This window comes from Pelmatolapia mariae, linkage group LG20, assembly GCF_036321145.2.
Source record: "Pelmatolapia mariae isolate MD_Pm_ZW linkage group LG20, Pm_UMD_F_2, whole genome shotgun sequence".
NCBI lineage: Eukaryota > Metazoa > Chordata > Actinopteri > Cichliformes > Cichlidae > Pelmatolapia > Pelmatolapia mariae.
Window position 1 is genome coordinate 25,307,727 of NC_086244.1, and position 22,733 is coordinate 25,330,459.

General features: G+C 41.8%; 1 protein-coding gene across 7 annotated transcripts in view; it reads left to right on the forward strand.

The window, feature by feature from the left end:
* Positions 1 to 22,733, forward strand: part of LOC134617968 (neuron navigator 1-like) — an 81,304-nt gene that overhangs the window by 24,796 nt on the left and 33,775 nt on the right. For all 7 annotated transcript variants that reach the window (XM_063463071.1, XM_063463073.1, XM_063463075.1 and 4 more), the window contains 2 exons: positions 4,748 to 4,850; positions 6,383 to 6,709. In XM_063463071.1, the coding sequence (XP_063319141.1) occupies positions 4,748 to 4,850; positions 6,383 to 6,709 (430 nt within the window). The remainder of the gene's footprint in view (positions 1 to 4,747; positions 4,851 to 6,382; positions 6,710 to 22,733) is intronic.

The window sequence follows — 22,733 nt, forward strand, 5'->3', positions numbered from 1 at the left end:
CTCTTTGTGTTTTAAACTTTAATCAGAAGTGAGATGTTCTCTCTGTGCCACCTTGGCAAAGTCTCGGCCTTCTTTTCTGAGAACGAAAACTTCTCTGAAGTTGCTTACAGCTTCCTCATCTTCCTCTCTAAGCGGATAGGGTGGTGACTTTTTAAGCAGATAGTGCAGTGGTTAAGAAAATATGCCAAGTGTGTTTGTGTGTTTGGGTCAACATTAAGAGAGCCAGGTTTTGGTGGACAGGATAGAAGACAGAAGTTTGGAGGGTTTAACATAGAATCCGTGGATTTTCAGCCGTCATGTCCAAACTTTTCTGCCGTTGCAGGCGTGTGTTTTAATCATCCTCTCCGCCCTTCTTATGGAGGCTTCACCTGCTTATGGATTTCTGACTTTTTTTAAGTGGATTTCTCAGTCAGCTTATTGAACTACTGCTGACTAACTCTCAGGATTTTCCTCGTTCCTTACACAAATGTGTACTGACACACTTGTTCTACTGTGGTGCATCAGTTACAACATTTGAGTCAGAAAGCTGCTCAAATTTTGTACGCACAGATACCACATTGAGATTTGACAAGCTCATTAACCATTCATGTCACATATCAGACTTGATCTTCAAGGACTCTAATATCCTGTTGCAACATCCCGGTGAAGCAGATAAATGCCTGTGTGTGTGTGTGTGTGTGTGTGTGTGTGTGTGTGTGTGTGTGTGTGTGTGTGTGTGTGTGTGTGTGTGTGTGTGTGTGTGTGTGTGTGTGAATGCATGAAAGCACATTTGGGTGATTTAGCATGTGTTTGTCCGTCCTGTCCAGATGTGCAGGAATGGCTGAATGTTGTAATGCTTCCTGTTTTGCAAACCGTCTAGGGTCAGCCGAGGGCTGTAACGTTAGGCTGAATGGAGTCGGAGCTCACTAAAAAATAAACAGGAGGGGAAACAAAATACAAAATAAATGACCGTCTCATTAGATTGAAAAGTTCTTACACACCTGTTTCACATGTTTTGCAAGCATGCCCTAAATCTAAAAAAAAAGAGAGAGAGAAAAAATTTCACAGGTTTTATTTGCATCCTGTTTGTCGGATTTCTGCATGTCACTTGTCAGGAATGCTATAATGATTGTCTTTGCAGCACACAAATAGGCATAAAGCCACCACTGGAAGTACACACATTGCTGTAAGTACAGATATTTTATAGTGTAAAACCAGTGACGCTCAACCACACCAATATATCACGGGACAAGCGTTTTGTGGCCTGAGGAAGGTTATAGTGGCTATAACATATGTGCACACACGTGCACAGGACAGAGACAGATGAACTCTGGAGGGAAAGAGGAAAGAATAGAAATGGTAGTCATTACTCAAACCTTCTTTCATATTCCGCAAAAGTGAATCCCTTCACTGGTGAAGACACACACACACTCACTCTCACACTCTTGTGCCGGCAGATACATGAACCCTCATTTTACAGCCACTACACAGAAGCACACTTTCAAAGAAGGATGGGATGTTGCCACACAAACACACTCACACACATACACGGGCGCATACACAGAAAATAGCAGAGCACTCCTGCAAGGACTGAGCCATTAGTGTATCTATGGGGAGTTTGTTTGTTTCTAATGGAGAGGGGAGTCAAGTCACTCAAGAGAGAAAACCAAGTGGACAGCAGTTTTTTTCTCACTTTTCTCACTCACTGCATCTGCTACCCATCAAATAATCACATCCTGCGGCACTCCTACCTCCTGCTCTTCTTTTCAAGCTAGTGACATTTTTTTTTTCATCTTTGTGATTTTTCATAAAATATAATCAAAAAGACAAAAAAGTTGAAATGGATTCACCCACCAGCTCATTCCTCATCCTCCACTGCGGTTATAAATCTATTAAAGAAAACCCATAAATGAGTCACTGTTGCACTGAGTGTCAGTCTCTATCATTAGAACCAAAGACAGGCACTGCGATTCATTTTGAGTCAGTCCTACGTACACTGCTCTACAGACCCACTGAATATTTGTGTGCAGCTGAAAGCAGTCTCCATCCAAACCACTTGAAGCCCTGAGGACCGTGTAAACATCTGGCTTTGCTGCTTTTAAGGGTCAGGAACGTGGCTCCTGAACAAATCTGACAAATCAAAGGGCAGAAATTAATTTTAACAAGCTTGTGACCTGACCACACTCAACGGGACAAAAAAAACAAAAAAAGGGGGCAGTGGGGGTTTTTTGCGTATCGTTGTACATTTGTGTTGCCTTACCATCTGTCCTCTTGTTGTGGTGCAGTAGGCAGAGTATGGCTTCCAAAAATAAAACGCCTGCTCACTTTCCTCCTTCGTACCAAAGCTGCTTTGAAGTCTGTCTTTCTGTCAGTTTGTTTTGTGGGCTCTGACTGAGAGCAGAGTCACATTAAGATGGAGATATTGCCCTGTGTGTGCACTTACAATAACAGTCTCGCTCAAACTTGCTGACTCTCATTTCAAGCGTCTGAGTGGGCCATTATGAAAGGTGCCTCGGCTGGCTCTTCAGAGCAGGAGCGTGTTCACGAGTGTGTCGAGAAGAGGCAGGTGGATCCGCACACACTCAGTTTAAACCAAATCAGTGTAACTCATCTGCACCCCTGGGGAGCAGCCAGCCCTGACAGGGATATTTGCATCCCTAATTCCCTTAACGCTACTGCCTCTACATCCCCCCCACACGCCAGCTGGGACCACCGAGGCCAGGGCAGAGGCAGGACAGGAAGTCACACACACACGCGCACACACACACACGTGCGCACACACTCACACATACACACGATAACACAGACCGTATCCAATCAATTTGACGCCAATGTTAAACAAAGCTCCCATTTAAGGTAATTAAAATCGCCCAATTAAAGCCTGCAGTTGTGTGTTTGTGTCTGTGTGTGTGTGCGCGCACACGTGAGCCTTTCAGACTTTTGTTTGCATGTATTAAGGGTTCTTTGTTCCTGCTAAACCTTTTGTATGACTGCATTACCTAAAACGAACATTTTAAGGATGAAAAGTGTCTTCTTACGGCTCGGATTTCCTCACACCTTTCAATCGAGTGCCTCCCACATAACAAAGCCGTACTATTTTTGTGATTATTCTTTTTGTGATTAAACATTCCCAGTGTGTCGGTGTGTGTATGTGAATGTGAGCCGCAAAGGTTTGCATCTCAATGACTTCATCAACTCCACATTGAGCTGCCTGTCCCCAGGGCCCTTCCAATCAATTGTCTATGCGGCCATCCTGTATAGGAAAAAGAAAAATCAATCCAGCTTCATAAATCTGCTCTGACTTTTAAGTTTTTCTCACTGTGTCTCAGTGTGTTTGCACGTGACAAGACGCAACGTACAAATGTATGTGTTCATTCTGCAGCTGTTGTTGAGAGTGGCAGTTAATAATTAGCCCCCCTCACTCATTAGCATGACCTCTCCACCCCGTCACCTCCTCACTAACCAGCTGGACTGATTCCTAGGAGTGCCTGCTGTCCGTCTGTGTATACGTGTATGACTATTTTCAACAGCTAGGCCCCGTTTGCTGTAAATTTTAATGCAACAGTCCAGCTGAAAAAGAAGCTACTACTACAGTAATATAAGCAACTTTAAATATATTGCAACAAAATGTATATATACTGCATATATAAACATGAACACGTGAAGCGTAGATATGACATATTTGGTCGGCCAGAACAACTCTGTGACAGTCATGGATGTACTGATATGATGTTATCCCTCATTTGCTGTGCATGCTTAGGAGCCAGCTGGTCAGTTCTAATGGTCTATTGAACTGAACCTCGGGGGTGAACTGAGTGCCCCATATCTTGCCACCATAACACTTTTATTACCATCTCCTCATTCGACACAAAAACATGTCAGGGAGTTGGAGGGAGCAGGGGTCAAAGCCAGTGAGGCGTCTTTGTTTCTGGCTACATGAGATGGAGTAAAAGTGGAAGCAGTTTGACACATTTTGAGTAAAATTAGGTTCAATTTATTAGTAGTAAATTCCTAAGCATAAATACTGGATATCTGCATTGATATATTAAGAATTTTCAGCCAGTTTTATTTGCAATCACACACACACATAAACACATACGGTACATGTACACACGTATAAAACAGCAGTGTAGCTACACCACTCAGGATGAAGCCACGTGGCCTAATCTCAGTAGATTATAGCATATTAGGAAGGGGTGAGACAAATGTCAGTATGTCCCTTGATAGGTTGAAGTGTAAAAGGCTTTTGATTTAGTCTGGCAGTGAACAAGTAGAGGGCAAGGAGGCACTATGAAATAAGCAAGAACCAGGGCATTGTGGTAGATCTGTGTGGGTTTAAAGGCCGCCTCCTGTTGTTTTGTCTGTCTGCATCATATTTAATTTATTTTGCTCCACTACCATCTGGGGAAAAAATAAACCTGCTTACACTGCCTTGATTACCACTGCATTCTCTTATCTGGGGGTCCTTCTAGTTTCACCATTTAAGTCCATAGTTGTAGACTTTTTTTCTGGCTTTGTTTTCATTATTACATGCAATCCTAGATATTGCCACTGGGTGGATGAATTGAACATTGAATGATTATTAACCTATGTGGTCCACTGCAAGCATTTCTAATATAGAAAAACTTCACTGATTGGGTTTCAATTAATATTTTATTGTGCATCTGTATTCATTAAGCTCCTGTTCAAATGCACATGGAGATTTTTAAGCTTGCAGCATGACAATTTTTTGTGGTTAAGATCACTCACGTGTGTGTACCCCCTGCAGACCCAGAGTCCCAGAGGAAAAGGACGGTGCAGAATGTTCTGGACCTTCGACAGAACCTGGAGGAAACCATGACCAGCCTGAGAGGGGTGCAGCTCAGCCACAGGTCAGCAGTGTTAGGGTTGTTTCTCCTCTCTTCACATGAACTGAAAGTAACTGATAGTAGCACAGATGCCGGGAAAAGGCTCATTGTGCAGGTGAAGAACTCATTAATGCAAGTAACAACATCATTTTTGATTACTGAGAAAAGTATTAATTTGGAACAAACTGCATGCAGACAAACCAGTTTCCAAAACCAAAAACAAAGGAAAAGAAAAAAAGCAGGTCAGAGTAAAAAATAGTAACAGTTAGGATGGGCGGCTTATTAGTGACTTTGTCGGCTGTGTTTTGGGGTGTGCTGGTTGCATGAAGGCTCTAAGATGAAGATCGGTATTGTGAGTAAGTTAGTGTGTAATTTTCTACCTCCTCTTTGCTCTCTTTGAGTTGGTTGATATGGGAGAGAAGCAGGATTAGCTCAAAGCTGGCTTCAAAGCAAACCCTTCCAATGCACACTCACGACTCACATTTATACACACAAGAAGACAAGCAATGATGCGCTGATTAATTGCACGGGTGCTTCCTCTGTTTCCTGGGCTGGGTTCTAGTTGAGTTCGCCATATCCCCACACTTTGTCCTTGAGAGCTTCCCTTCCGTCCGCCTGTCCATGAGTCTCCTGCTATGTGTCCTATCTGTGTCCCTCAGTGGGAGTCTCCCTTCATGAAGAGTAAATCAGCAGATGGTTCCCTGCTGGAATACATTTCCTTTGCCATTCATATTTTTATTTCACTGTAATAACATTGAATCATTCCCTGTTATCCCAAAAATGGAAGATTCACGTGTGAGCGTGATGTCGCATATCTGGTGAATAAAGGGTACTTAGGAGGGAACATTTATATGAATAAAACAAGCGGATTAGTGAGCAAGCAAATTGTTTTCTTTACACATATTTTACTTGATATACTGAATAAACATAACAAACAGAAAGCCTGTGAAAATCTATGTGGGCACTGCTCCACTTCCTTTCTGCCTGTTTAACATTAGCAGTTTTAAAACTGTCTTTATTATTGGCTGGTTCCGCTTTGTTCTGTATCACGCAGAGAGGATTAATTTTAATGTAGCAAGCAAATGCATGTGCTGTCACACAGTTTGAGAGCTAGCAACTTTTAATATGCTAATTCTCATCACTGTCAGTGCAGACACTAAGCGTCGATGTGCTGCACTGGCTTGGAACAGGAAATGCATGCAGTTGTGATTTTAGTTATGTTGACATTTATGCACTTTATACACATTTATACAAATATATGCCAGCATAAAGTAGGCACATATTTATGTGGAGCATAGAGCAACACAAAGGAATGTGAAAACACATGCAACTCACATATAGCTTGCATGTATACATATATGCAAACATGCACATCTCAGCTCGTGGATGCTTTTTAAATCGTGATGTTCCACTGAGAGAGAGGAGGAAACAGGGTGGGGAGAGATTGATTGAAATTGAAGAGGAAATGAAATACAGATATTCATTTCCTGTCTGTTAAAAATTTAGCTGTGAATAATTATTTTCATCACCTTTTTTTTTTTTTTGTCTTTCCACAGCTGTGCAGAGGGGACTATGTGCTACGACAGCGATGAAGCTGCTGCCTTCTCAGTTTCCAGTCTGTCAAATCGTTCCTCTCCGCTGTCATGGCGTCAGGGTCAAGCTAGCCCTCGTCTCCAAGCTGGTGATGCTCCGTCCACGGGTAACGCCCACTCAGAAGTGCCCCTCAGGATCAGCCACACATCTCGTATCCACCTTATCGAATCCCTGGACGACTCCGACCCCACCCTCCTGAAGGGAGATTACCTCAGCGACAGTGACCTCGGCGGGAAGAGCCCAAATGAAGATGATGAAGAAGATGATGATATTGATGATCTGGGCAATGGGTGAGTTATTTTTTTCTTTTATCTGGAAAGCACATGGAAAGCTATATAAGTACCAAAAGGTCTCACCCCTACCTCATTAAACTAACTAAGAAAACAGGACACATTAATGGTCTTAGCATTTCTTGTGAGGTGAATCCTGCCACCTGCCAGTTGTTACAATCCTAGAGCCACAGACAGTCAGAACTGGAGTTGGTGGTTTGCCAGCACAACAAAGTCTTGATGAGCCCATCTGTAATGAATCACAAACCCTCTTTCATAGTCTCTGCCATGACATTGTCAGCTGTAGCCCCCCTCGTGCAGTTGGCTCTGCTATAGTCAGAAAGCAGCCCTAAGGCAAAGTCCGAAAATGATGTCAGCATTATGGAGCCCCCTCACAGAGATCATCCTGTCATTCAGCTGTAGGCCCACTGGCTTCACCAGCAGGTTTCCATGTGGAGGACCCTTAACGACGCTGGCTCACCAGAACCTGCTGGCAAAGCTAGAATGCAAATGTCTTTGGAAAACTGGTCACTAAACCTGCCTAGCCAATGAGAGCGCAGCCAGAGCTTGTCATGGTCAGAATAGTTTTTGTTTTGAAGTAGCCATGGATTTCTTGGAACAAATGATTTAATTTTGTGGTGAGGTCACATCATAGAACAAAACATCAGCTTCAGAACTGTTCATCAGCATGTTTGTTGTGTTGTGTAGCAGCTTTAACCCGGGGAGGTCCATGCATTCGAAACTTTGTTTCTCTTTTCTAATTGAGCTGGACAAAAAAAAAAGAGTATTTATGATGTGAGAAAAAATCCCTTAGAGACCACAGCTGGCTGTTCCCCATGTTTCTGTGGCAGCAAATAGTGAGCAGTTTATAAGAAGAGGGTCGCTATGTTCATTTGTTATCTGCCAAACAATTAGACTAGAGTGAAATAATCCCAGTCAAATCGAGGTTAATGAGAGTCCTTTCGGATTTTTGAGCTGATATAATTACTGACAAGATTGTGTGTTGCTCCTCCATGAACTCGAGTAGTTCTTCTCTGACATGCAAATTAGATGGACGGGTCATAGGAGTGACCATCCTGGCAGCTGCTGTTTATGCTCAAATTTTTATCGATCGTTACCTGGTGACGCCATTACCAGTCGTGCAGAATTACAAGATGCCCAACAATTCACCAACAGAAGAAATTAAGTTTAGAGGATTTGCTAAAGAATGACCTAAGTTGTGTTCTCTGGACTTTCTCGGTTAGTTTTGGACAACTTGCAGTTCTTGCCCCACTATGAGGAGATATGACACAACAGTTTTAACTCAACTGTAGACACAGCGTCGCATTTCACTGGCCAGCTCTAAGCACCGTGAACAAAAACACATTATCTTATAAACTGTGATTCTGGCAGTGTGGGTGTAACCTGCAGAGCTTGTCCAACTAAACTATTTTTTTAAAAAGAGCTTGTCCTGGCCACACTTTGACATCTCCATAGTAACTGCAAAAATGCACCCCCAGTCACCAGGAAATCAGTTGCGACACAGTTCACATCCCTTTATTGCGTTACTGTGGATCTGGTCATGGCTGATTAGTGGTTGTACAGGTTTATGTTATGTTTTGTGTTAGGAGGCTAAAAGAGGAGCAACAATAGTTGGCAGACTAAAGGAAAAAAGATTGAGAAACAGAGGTGACAGTGGTGGCAGAGTAGGCTCACAAACTCATACTAAGGCAAACATAAAGGGAAAAACAGCCTTTTTGTTTGTGCCTTCTGTTTAACGTAGAACTGTGAAAGACAGAAATACAATAGTAATGATTCAGGGTTGTATCAGATGTCCTCTAAACTTTAAAGCTGGACTAAACACTGGGTTTCTAGCAAGGGGGTAAAGGTAGTGCTGACACATAGGCTCTAACGTCTTGTCCAAATGTAGATTAAGATTTGTTTAGTGAGATTTCGGTTCTGGAGATTAACTAATCTTCATTTTATTTTTTTTTTTATAATTGGTTAATTTGTATTGTCCTGAATCGGAATCCTTTGGATGTTGGTAAGAGTAAAACTTCAATTGGAGAAAAAAGCTTCTTAAAACAAAAGTTATCAAAACTTTTCAGCAGTTTTTCTGTGTACGATTCTGTACATGTATTGTGTCCTGGTGACCATGTTTAAATGTATGCTTCTATAACTGCATAAATAAATACCCAGTGGTATTACCAAGAGTCCTACAGAGGGGATGAAGCCCTAAAATGTTCATCTTTATCTTCTTTTTTTTCAAATAACTTTTACATGAACCAAGAAGTCTTGTTAACTCAACAGTCTGGTCGTGCCTAATGCTCCGTTATACTGTAACCTGTGTAATACACAGGTGTTTACTTGCTGCGGTTTTAAACTACATACCTAATATATATATTTTACCACTAGAGGGCAGAATTGTCTTGTTCTGTGCTGGTCCCTCCACCCTTTGAGCTTTGAGAGCCCCAGTGCTCCATTTCTCCCTCTTAGCCCATAAGTTATTACACATACTTATCCATTATACATGCAGACACCATCCCTGTCATACAGAGGTCACACTACATATCTCCTCCTGGCATATATAATACACAGGATTTCCCCTTATGCATTATGCATTGCAAACACATTATGCATTGTTTGGATTTTGTATTTCTCATCTCTTTGTTCTTTAAAATGAAAGTGAAACAGAAGGAAACAAAATTCTTTCACAACATTCTCATTTTTGTCCTTAAACATGTACAGATGACCATGTGACTCACTGCTGGACTCATTATGGCTCACTTTAGTAACAGGCATGAGTCACATACACATACTAAGTTTACCGTGACTATACGTGGACCTGGCTGAGCACAGACCCCATGTACTCACACACACACGCTGAGTCATGATCCCGTCACTCAGTTATCTGTTTCCTGTGCTTTTCAAGCCTGGGTCTCTACTTACATCTGGAGCCAAGTCCCCCTCCCCGTATTTCCCCTGGACTCCCACTCATGTACGCGTCATTCAGATTTGTTTAATTGTTGCAGTGATTTACTTTGTGTAACCTGCACAATTTCCCTGTACAAATATAAACGAAAATGCTTGTACAAATAATGCAGATCAATAGCATGTTTGCATATATACAGCCACGGGAAGCATTAATTATTTGATTTTTACTTTAATTCATTTAAGTAACTTGAGAGTTTGTGTCGTTTTTAAATTAAAGTAAAAATAGCTTTTTGTTTTCTTCTCTCATAGATTTGATATTCAAAGGTAAGTTGCCATTTAAAGGCATAAAAAAATATCATTACATATTCATCAAAGTGCAAACAGTCCAGTGTGTAGAGAAGCACCAACACCACAAAGAGCAATGGGGTAAATTCTGTAAATTATTTGAAAATATTTGAGCTGGAGCTAAGATATTGTGCTCAGAAACTAGTACTAGCTCTTTGTGTGTGCATGTGATTATACATACATGACCAGTGTGATTGTAATGAAAAGCGTCTATGCGCGCCTGTGTCTGAGCATCACATTGTTGTGATGGACAGCGTTAATTGTGGTGATAATTGGCCAACATGCGCAAATTCACGTGTTAACAACTGGTTTAGTGTGTGCTGTTTTCCACCCTGCTGGGTGCAGACACTTTAGCTTCTGGGTGGAAGCGACCTCCCATTAGTAAACGCATAGTCTCCATGGTTACACCGCGAGACAGGCTGGCTCACTGCACTAAATGTCTGAATTATGAAAACATGTATCGTGGAGCAGGACAGACGCAAACACATACACACGCACACACACACACACACATGCACACACACACACACACACGCACACACACACACACACACACACACACACACACACACTCTAAGCTCCCTGAAGCGTTTCTGTCTGAGTGTGCTGCTATAAGTGCTTTGATTTAGTGCCACGTGCGTTCTAAAGCAACAGCAGTGAGCTGGCTTCTCTTACTGTCACTTCAGCGCAGTACAGAGAAGTGAAACACAAACAGGAATGTTTTAATAGAGAAGTAATGTGTTTTGAAAACCAATGAGGCCTGGAATAGGCTTTTATATATCATCACTGGTTACTTTAGCCTTGTGACGGCGACTGAATGTTTGGCCTCACAGACACTTTAGAGGTAAAGTTAAATCTAGCTCTAAAGCATTATTAATTTAGTGTAATTCAATAGACCTTATCATTGCCTCTAATCCTTATCTCCTGTGTTACTGGGGTGTACTCCAAACTCCTATACATGTGTACTTTGTGTGGGTGTGAATGTTATTGCAGTGTTTTTTGGTTTTGTTTTTTTCACTAGGTCAAGCTTAATTTTGTTGGTCACCAACTCCATCTACTGGCCAAAAACAAGTATGTGTCACCTATACATGTATTTGCATGAAGATATACACAGACACATCCTGAACGTTTTGATTCATGAATTCTTTTTCTTGCATCTGGTTTTGACATGAGTTGCAGGTTACTAATTCACTCTCAGCCATGTAGGTCTTCCTTATTGCTGAGACCCCGAACTTTTACACTGTGACTCACACTGAGGTCCAATTACAGACCCCTCCCAAAATCAGCAAGGCACTCTGCCTCACTCTAAATGTTGTTATAACTTCAACTGTAATTAAAATGAAATATAGTGGGAGAAACGTGGAGAAAACACATTAAATTAAATGGTTTTTTGAGGGTTTTTTCCCCTCTGGGCGTGAGCAAAGTTGTGTTCACATCTCTCCCGTGTGAAGATGTTAAAGGTGAGATGCATGTATGGCCAGAAGAATTTAAAGAAAAGAGACATGAATGGCTTTTGAGGCCTTCTCTGGAGTTTTAAAGATGATGCCTCAAAGTTGTAGTATTTATCGCAGTGAAGTTAAGTCACGTTTGCATAAATATAATATTATAATTACTTGTTGATATTCTGTTAATTGTGCTGAAGTATGTGTGAAAACTTAAGACTGAAGGACTTTAAGCTGAACAGCCATGAGTCGATAGTGAAAGTGTCAAGAAATTATGAATGTCAACTTGATACTTGTTGGAAATGTTGGAAGTGTCTCCAACAATTTTTCCTGCCTGTTTGCTTTTTATAGTTTACATAAATGAATGAATTATTGGCTAAGGAATTAGGAACTGGGGATGCAATATATTTAGGCTGATGCTGATGGACATTTTGACCAATAGCTGATGGCAACAGTAAATATTTCAGTCTGTTTTGTAAAAGAAAACAACACTGTTTTTTTTTCAGAGAAACAAAGAAATCTAAGCCTGTTTGCATATTTTATGAACGTTTAGTCATCACAGAATTGACAAATATTACCTGCAGATCTCAGTAAATGCTGTCTTCTATTTGCCAATATCTGTCCATAACACCAATATTTAGCCATTATATCAGTGTCTCCTGAATTGGATAGTGATCCCCAGTATGAGAACGTTACAGGGTACAGATGCGTGTATTTGTGCACCTATACATCAGTATTGGGTATGGTGTTGTGTGTCAGAGGCAGATTCACATGAAAAGTTGATGAGAGGCAGATTGAGGTGTGTCTGAGGAGGTTGGCGGGGCGTGCGCTCTGTCTTACACTACCTACTTCTCTCTTGGCCTCTCTGCCTCTGTGCCATGCTCCTTTGGCTCTGTTTGCTCAGCGTGGCGTGTAATCAATTACTTTTTCTGTCATTATGGAGGGGACTTTCTTTTGTTCCAGCACGTGTGGCCAAAACACTAGCGAGAACTCCCACGGAGAACACACAGAGACGGTCCCACATGTGGGACTAATAAAGGTTATCTTATCTTATCTTAAAAACACCATTTATTAATTAATCGCAGCCATTTTGCTTTAGGATAGATAAACAGAGTTGTATGGAGTTTTCTAACCACAAAAGCCACACTTTACTGTACAGGATAATTATAATTATATCTCACATCTAGTTGAATTTGCATTTAGCTGCATTGTGCATCTGCCGAACTATTTTTCTAAGGGGTGATGTAACCACCTCCAGCTCTAACAGCAGGAGATTGCTGACAAACAATAATGACATTAATCTGTTTGTCTGTTAATATGGGACAAATAAGCATCCACCCACACATCTAATCATATGCACACATAGAAAGAGACAGACACCCACCAACCCGCAAACACATTAAAAGAATTAGCAGAGAGTAACATATGGGGCTTCATGAGGGATTTGCAGGCCTAGAAATCCCCCCGACACCTCCTTTTTCGATGCAAACAATGCCCTTAACTTTTTTTGTACTCTTGTGTGTTTGCTGAGGCTGTGTGAGCCTCACAGTTTTATCATTAACCTTTTTATTGCCCTGCATTATGCGACATTGTTTCCTTTAAGACTAAACAAACAAAGCACAAACTGAATGAATGAGCATTTCTCATAGCTCTCAGTTCATCTGCCCTGAGTTTAACCGCTGCTCAAAGTATTTGCTTTGACCCTTTTTTTTTCTTTTTTTTCCACCACTTTCACCTTTTCTGTTCTCACACATTTACTCATATCCATGTACAATTACACACATATGCTGGTATTAATGTTCAGCTAGGCTGCTGTGAGTTGTTGCACGAATGCTGGACTTGTACTCCTGCTGGTCTCTATGGATATGTTTAGTTTGACTACTTGCCATTTCATTATTGTGAAACATACTGTTGAGCAATAAGCACATGTTCTGGATTGGATCTTGGGAACTACTCTTACATCGCCCAGACAGATTATTCTCACATTCTCCCTGAGAGAAAAAAAAAACAAACAAACTTTGGGAAAGTCAGTGACTCAAAGAAAAAACAAGGTGCATCTAGATACTTTTCAGCCATGCTGTGCAACTTCCCTTTTTCGACCCTCTACCCAAGTAAACTCCAAAAACCACTGTCAGAGCTACTGTTGCCTGGACCACCCCCCCACGCTGAGGCTTGGTAAACCCCTATGGAGATGCGATGGCAAAATCCCTCCTAATCCTTGGCTTCCTCTTATGGCAGGGTTTGGAAAAGCAAAAGAGGAGTGAAGGACTTGGTCAGCAGTCTGCAAGGACAAGGGGGTGTGGATAAGGGGGTTATGATGGCCTGTGTGAGTGTGTATGTGTGAGTGTGTAGGACCCCCGCATAGTTCAGAGGGATGCATTACCATGACAACAGTATAAGCAAATGACGAGAACAGAGTTTGTGCGTGAGTCGTTCGGCTTCTTAACTTACAGAGGTCAAAGTGTCACGGCTTCACCCATTGACCAATTCCACTCCATTTCCTTTAAGGAAAGAGATGAATCACACTCTTCCTGGAGGTGTTTTAAATTCACTTTTCCTTTTTTTTCTTATGACATAGTCACACTCGGCCTACAGAAGAGGTGAAAAAAGGCAAGTGACCTGAAAACAGTGAACATGATACTAAAACAACAGCAGCTGACTTTAAACCACTTAACCCGCCAATATATCATTGCTTTTCTGACTTTTTGGCAACAATTTAATAGAAAACCTATTGCTCAACTCCAACGCATTGGAGACTATGGTGCTCACTGCTTTGAAATATTGTGTTAAATGACCAGCAGTAATTATTCAGAATCATTTTTTCTTTGTATTATCTCAATAATAACTAGCAGATGTTAATGGGAAGAATTTTCTTGTGTCTTTTTTTTATTATTTCTTTTTCTGAAGTCTAGTGATGAGTTCAACAGGAACATGTAAACTGATTTTTAGGATCAACAGCATGAAATTAGGATTTCCAGCTGGTCTGCCACTTTTGTCTGCTATGCAAAATCTTGCCAGTTAAGCTTATAGTTAGTATAGCTAGCCCTGTAGACTTTCTATTTTTTCCTGCTGCTGTTTCCATTTTGCCCTCAGCTGTTGGTGGTATATTCTGTGGAACATCACAGTAAGAAGGAAGAAACAAGGATACTGTTTATGGAAACAGAAATAACAGTAGAATTTTGTTTTTGCTTGAAACTTGTAGTTTTTTTTTAATGCTTTAAGCAGCATATGGAAAAAAAATCCATTCACTTTCATTAAATTTGGAATGACGGTATTAAACATGAGACATCGGAAACTTTAAACAGTTTATTGTGAAATGCTGTTCCCCTTTCATAACTTCCAAATGAGTGGTTTCTGTTATTTAAAATAAAAAATGTTTGAGGAAATTGTCAGGTTCATTCCTGAGAAGATTGGTTCCCACAGTAACCCCCCCCAATCCCCTCCTCCATCTCCCCTCCATCCACACACACACACACACACACACACACTCATGAGCGCACACCCTCTTGCTAACCTTTATCTAACTCATTCATGTCCTCCCTTTACATCCACAGAGCCTGTAAAGAGCACGCTGGGTTCACCTATTGGGGGTAAATGAAAATGCACGGTTAAGCTTATTGAGAGCTTTTCGGTCTCAGACCTACGCTACAAGTGCAGTCTCACTCTCACATGCATACTTGCGATATATGCAGTAAATCCAAGTCTTGGAAGTGTAACAGCAGGGTGTGACGGGGGTTGGTAATGCGCATAAGAATTAGCCTTGCTTCCCTCCCATTGACTCCTACCGTGTTATTCTCTGGGGCTGTTTCAACGTTAGTCACACACTTTTCTTTTTGCCCTCCTGCCATCATTTTCCCTTCCTGTGCACTTCATTACACCGTATCTTAATCTCTTTTCAAGCACGCACCACTTCTCCTGGTACTGAACATACCCTCATTAGCAGACTCGGGCTATACTGGCTGCACAAATGTCTCGAGCTGCGTTTGAATTCTTTTGGATGTTTTTTTTTTCTTCCCCACCTCGTTTTCTTTTTTTCTTTTTTCTTTTTTGTCTCTTAAGAGGGAAAGCATCTTTGAAGTCAGGAATAGCATCCTCTCCAAGCAGGTGCCTAATAAGGTTCTTTTGGTGGCCTTGACATGGAAGGTCCAAAAGTTAAGCACAAGAGTGCCTTTTCAGCCTGGGAAATGCACTCTGTTGGTTAACTGTGAGTGCATCACAATAGAGTTCTAACCAGTTTACAGACTTTTTGCAGGTTGGTATAAAAATTATTGGTTATTAATTTGTCTAATATGTCTAAATATGAATAGTATATAGGACTTAGTCTATGACCATGTTGGAAAACACTGCAAACTGCAGGAATACTGCACCACTCTTAAGCTACATCCACACAAAGTAGCACGCAATCTCAGTACAAACTAAATGTTTCAGAGAACAGTTCAAATATCACATTTCAGATTTCAGAGTAATTTTTACATATCTCACAGTCAACAAACTTTGTATATTGTTGTATTGTTTATAAAAGAGTTTAAAAATCAAAAGCTCCTAAACCGCTGCTCATGGACCTTGTGGTGAGATTGTATTTCAAACTGAAGGTTACCCACTTCACATCTAACGCTATCTGAGCTTGTCTCATGTCAGGTCCCAGTGAACATCCTGGTTACTTTCCAGAAAGAGTTGCTACAACAGTCTTGCTAGGTCAGATCTCGAAACTTTTTTACATCACTTTCATCGCAGTACCAGTCTGTACTGCATGCATTACCTTAGCAGCTAGGCATGCACAGGCTTACACAGGCTTTGCACTCTGTCTCTCTTCCATCTTTCTTTAATCTCACCAAATCTTTTGCCAATTTGCTGTACGGTGCATTTTGAGCATGTAAGCTTACGTGCAAGGGGTGGCAACAGGCAGCTGTACTTAAGGTTATGTGCCATGCAGCATAAACACACAAAATATCACACAAAAAAAAAATCACCACTCTTAGTAAAAATGGGAGGAGAAACTAAACATTCAAATACATGGTTAATCATCAGTGGAGGCAACAATGCCACAAGTACAACCAGTATTTTGTGCATATGCCAAAAATCATGACCATACAATGGACCTCTCCATCACTGTAGGTGTAAATGTGCCCCATGTCTAAATAAGAGTAGGAAGTCACTTTTAAGGGATGATGGATCCAGTTATGTTGTCTACTGTATATCATGCTTGAAAGGGGCTTTAGGCCTCTTAGTTCATTGTAAGAAGCTCACTGAGAACAACTCAGTGCTTTTAAATTCCTTAAACGCATGCTAGAGACATTTAAAATGACACTCAGCATTTAAAAGAAAGCTGGCTAGGCAATAATTACATATAGATGTGTTTTTGAGTGCAGACAGGAAGAGAAACATAAAGCCAGGTAGGAGTGAGAAAGCAGACAACTAAAAGTGAAATAAGGTAATAGAGAAAGCTCTGTGTAATATAAGAAAATGGGTTTTTCAGTGTAATCAAAGTATGTGAGGGATTTAAAAAAAAAAGTGTGTTTATATTCATTACATTGCTTAGCAAGAGTTGTCTGTTTCCACATGGAAACATACAACAGCCCAGCACATGGATACACACAGTGTCCGTGTGTGTTCCTGCGCTGATAAGGGGGATGAGTTTTCCCAGGTCTGTTGTCTCTTTCATCAGGAGGGGAGTGACCAGTTCCCAGGGTCGTATGGATGACCCTATCTGTACACTGTCATTACATAGTTGCATCACTACCTAATTATACAGCCCTACTGCACCAACACAGACACACAGGGTCTTGAAAACTTGAAAACAAGCACTGTGCTCTTAGGTGGTGGGTGAAAGGGGGGTAGCAGTAAGAAAAAAAAGGAAAAAAAGAGACAGAGAGACTGTCTTTGATGAGTAAAGGCAAATAAACACAGGGGGAGACAGAGGGCATGTCTGGACATGAGTCAGTGGTTGAAGTAAAAGCTGGCCAGACGGACACTGAGAGCTGTCCAAGTAACCCTTCCAGAAACTTGGATGAGCGCTGACATAAATAAAAGCTAATGCTGAATGTGGGAGTAGTGTTGTGCTTTTGTGTGTATGTGTGTGCGCACACATAGCAACTGTTTTCCTTTCTCTATATTAGTAACGCTAGGCAACGACGATGGCAGCGGCTTCACACACCTGCGGTCCAGCATGCCAATGTGCCAGTCACATTCTGCAACACACACAAGCGCTGTGTGCCCACCTGGCCTTGCATGGTACGGGCGAGCAGAACCCTGAAGAATCCTGTCGTTGTTCCTGCTGCACTTAAAAACAGGGTGTTAATGAGCTCTTGCTTTCTCCCTCTCTCTCTTTATCCCTGTGTTGGGATTTTCCTCTTTATTTCTAACTCTCGTCTTTCTTTCTTTGCCTCTCACACATTTTCAGTGTCCTGATTTTACTGAAATGACACTGTTAATTGTCTTCATTTCCCCCTCCTCTGACTGTCTCTCTCCTTTTTGCCCTTCTTTCACTTATTGAACAGCAGACAGACAGATCTATTCACTGGGGTCCACTCAGTACTTAAAGTGTTTAAACACCACTGGATGTTGTGAGGGGCTCCAGGGGAGTGGATACATGATACAAGTCTATTGCTCTGAAAGTCTCCAATAGCAAAAACACACTGTGCTACAATAGAAACATAGACTTTTTGGCCTCAGAGCTCATTCAGTTATGCACTTTGTGCAAACAAGTGTCTTTTTGATCATGTAAAGAGCTAAAAAAAAAAAAAAAAAAAAAAAAGAAAAAGAAGGAAAGAAAGAAAGCCAAAGAGCTGTCAAACCAAATTCTGCTGTAGAAGACATACATACCCCAGGCAATTGATGTTCTATAATGCATCAATAAAATATTTGTGTTACAGCCAAGTGGGTTGCCAAGAGGTACTAAGTCAATCCTACATAAGTGCATCAGGATTTAGAATACAATTCTGGGGTTTTCATTGGAAGTACGTGTTAGAGAGTCCAGCAGCTCAGTGCAGTGTAGTGGAAATTTTTATTTTGTGTCACTGGTACTGAAGGTAAAGACTTTTTCCACTGACATTTGCTGTTAGAAGACGAAAATAAAATCAGTTCAGTGGAGCAGAGACTTTCTGTTAGACCGCAGTCAAGGGTTTGCGTATTGTGCGCCGATTAGAGTTTTGAAGAGTGTGAAAACGTCTTCGACGTGTGGCTTCGGAGAATTTGATGGCTCCGTGGTTGTCCCACGGCTCAGTGCGTGTTTAAACCTCTGCGCTTTTTTGGAAAACGCGCAGCTGGTCGCGATCAGTGAAACGGGCCGGAGGAGGAGGAATTGGGTGTGTTGCCTGCCTTCCGTGCCTCCCTCCCTCCATGAGGGGGAGTGTGTGTGTTCGCGTGTGTGTGTGTCTGTGAGTGGAAGCACTGCGGGAGTGGGTCAGTCAGTCAACGCTGCTGACTCTTACAGGCGGTTCCCTGGTTATCAGAGCTGCGGAAAGCACCGGGTGGATTCTCTTTCTCTTTGGCCTCAGAGCTCTGGCAGCGGGATATGTTTAACGGGAACAAAGCGGCTTGAAAGCTGGACGGTTGTAGAATGAGCGGACGCGTGCTACACGGGAAAATGCTGCAGCTCCCGGCTCCGCAGCGCGCAGGGAGGACAATGCACTTTCTGTCAAGGTAATAAATGAGAATAGAACCTGCATGTGACTAGTGGGGATGCCGGATAAGAAGCTAATTGACACACACGTGTGCGGTTGTGTTTCTTCGTTAATGACACAAACTGGCGGTGCTCGGTCGTCGCAAATATGCTGCAGAGGCTCCGGCGGAGCCTGTGCGTAAAAATCGGCAGCATGTCTCATTGATAAAAGTCCAACAGCTGCATGGTGGCACGTTTCAGTGTGGTGAATAGCGTGCGCCGGGGCTGTTCTGGGATGGTATGTATCAGTCTAGACACCTAGTAAAGAAAGGGCTTTGATCCCCGTATAGATGGAGCTGCCTCTTTACCATGCCGTTTATAGGCAGACTTCAATGCGCAAAGCCATATGTTGAATCAGCACTGCCTTTTATTGTTGCTGCTCGTAGACCAACTGATTTCAAGCAGCAGACTCTGCAGCCTGAATGGAATCCATATCTGAGGAGAACTTGCTGCAAATCATCTAATTAGAGTGCTGAAGAGTGGATGTGAATGCAGCATAACTGTGCACGCGCTTGAAGTGCGTGTTGGCCTTAAGTGTCTATATTTTGCGGTCTGTTGTTTCATTGTGGATGCGATGACAGTTGCTTGATGGTGTTCTGTGGTTCAGTCACTCAGCAGTGGCAGGTAGCCTGTGAGTGGGTGTGTTCATATTGATCCGCTGCGGGACTGGACCGCATTCTACAGAACAGCTGACCTACATTCTCAGCCGAAGCTTTCTCGGTGTATCTTCTGTGATTGGGTGAAAATCAGCAAGCCTCCTCCATATCATCTTTATGCCCACACCATGTGAGAATTCGCTTAGACTATGTCTGAATGTGTGGGCTAATATAGGCCACTTGATAGCTGCAGGCTGTTAATGGTGAATAAAGAAATGTGGAGAGAGATGCTCTTATTGAAAAAGCTACATATTTGTATTAATAACAACAACAACTCTGAAGTTGACTTGATTCACAGACACATTTGCCAAGATGCTCTGATGGTATTGATTCTATTTGTGTGGCTGTGTGTGATGGTGGGGGGGTAATGGAGGTCGACTTTGCTCTTTTTGGTCAGTTGACCCCCAGAGCTTCTATTGAACCTTTATGTAAACCCATTAGAGCATTAGAGTGACTTTAGTTGCACACATAACAGACACACACACACACTGTCCCACCGGATCATCTAGTGGGTTGTGTCAGTGTGTTTGACTTGGGCACGCATGCTTAAACAGACTGGCTGTCAAAAGAATGATAAACCTACAAATACATAGAAACTGACAGGAACACACTTAAAGCTTTCAGGCAATCACCAAACTGTATGATCGATGCCAGAGACGGTGGTAGTGAGAGTGTGAGTCAAAGTATGTATATGCCAGGGTGTGGGCGTCAGCGCGCGTGTGTGCGTGTGTGTGTGTGTGTGTGTGTGTGTGTGTGTGTGTGTGGACAAACATTAAACATGCGCCATTAGCCGACCACTTCTGGCCAACACAAAGATTTGCTCAACTCTGTTAGTCATATTGAAGTCAATCCAACATCAACTTAGTGTCACTTTGTGTGTTTTTGAATGTGGTGTCATCTGAAAACTATACAAGTAGCCTTCTCAGCATGTCTCACCTGCTGGTTCTCAAACTCAGCCAAATAACTTATTTCCATACTAGTGATATCACTCTTTAGTGTGCATCACTCTGAAATCTTCCCAGTTTCTTGTAATCAAATAAAAATGGAACATATGTCACTGCGATGCAGATCAGACTCTTGCCATAGCTGATGTCAGTTAGCTGTAGTGGGGTAGTCAAGTCACTGGCAAAGCAGCACATATAACTGGTCAAGGGCTTTCAGAGTTAAGAGTCCCAACTGCTTCATTGACTCAGTGTTACACTTTCCACATCTGTGAGTGCGTTGGGATCTGACTGACATAAATACCATCATCAGAGGTGCTATGTTGGGCTCTATGAAGTAAACGCCGTGTAGACTTGTACAGACAGCAACCACATAACAAGGGAACTGATTTGTGCTTGCTTCCTCAATCTGCAGTCAAAGTACACTAAAAAGTAGTGTACTAAGAACAACCTCATGTCCCTGACGTCTGCTTCTGTCTCTGTCTATTTCTGAAACCAAGTATGATCCACACCTTAGAGGTACAATGTAGTAATTAAAAATGATATGTGTAAAGATTTCAATTACAGCCACAGGCAGGAAGAGAACTGCAAAGTTACCGTGCTAATGGAAATCCTGAATACCTTTATCGCTTTACACGTTTCTGCTGACATTGTTGGTGCCCTTCAACTTTCATATTTCAAATTTATATAGAAGAGCCCAACTGATACAGGATTTTTAAGTCTAAAAGTAATATTTGGTGAGTTTAAAAAGTCCCATATATTGGCCGACATCTTTATATTTTTTTTTTCAAACATACGAAGCTTAAATAAGTTAATCTAAAATTTGCTATGTGGAGCTATTTATTTACTCATTTACGTTCTGCCTGACTTGGGTCAGCTGTTGTTGTGTATGTGGTGTTCTAAACACATGCTGTCAACAGGAAAGTTGCTGAGAGCCTTGTGATGGACAGAGTATGCAATGTCGGCACTCGTGACAATATTGTAAGGTATTTTTTCCTATTCTTCTTTATTTTTTCAGTTTTCATGTATCTGCTGATATAAAAGTCGATACTGATAGGTCGGTAACTAGCTAATGCTGGACGATAATATTGGGACGCTGATAAATCGCTCAGGCTCTTATTTAAGAATATTTTTCATTTATGTTCCTATCAAGAGCACTTATGCTATATCACATATAACTATAGGAAGTTTGCGACTTTTGCTTTCAAACAGCCCCGTTTTCATTCCACACAAACAATTTCTTTGTGATTGTGCTGGATTTAGGGACTCTATTACGCAAGGTGGATTAAGTTGTTTTGGAAACGCGCTTTGCTGACTCAAAACTGGATGACTGGGATGCGACAACTGCCTTACACCCTCGTGAATCATAGTGCATGAACAGAACTTAATACTGTTAAACACACAAACAGGTCCATCCATGTCAAACGTATTGTTTTTTTAGGGTGTCTCCATTTACAGAGTTCGTCAAAATATTTAAATCTCTCCTTCTGGGCACATATAGGCCTTCTTATTCAACCAGACAACCAGTGGCACTTTTAAACATCAAGAAACGTTAGTTTCTTCACCGTTCGTGGAGTCACTGGCCTAATTTGCAGTGGTTTCAAATCCTGGGGCGCGGATGAAGGAGAAGAAAAACACATGACCTGAGTCTTTTCGTGCAACCACTGACTCGTGATGTGCAAATTAGTTTACTTTCCCTGCCTACCAGGTCATTAGAAAGATCTGTGAGCGAAACAACAGATGCTTGTAACCTGTGCTTGTAAGACATCCACATACGCTTTTTTTTATTATACACACGGGAGCCAGTGTTCACGACCAGACCTTGTATTTTCTCGAGGTGGTCCCTCCTGTGGTTTAGTGAGTTCCTCTGTTACTTCAAAGCCAAAGAAGAACCTATAGCCAGACAACACATGCACCTTAGAGGGGAGCTATATAACTAACATGGAGAGCGTGAACTTTAAGATGCCGCTTCTCCCTGATAATGAAGAGTAAAAACCACAGTGTCTTATTTTGAAACTTCCAGGGGTTTTTCTGAGTTCAGTGGAAAGTTAGGTGGTTCCTCTGGCTTGCACTGGAACTTCAGGCTGC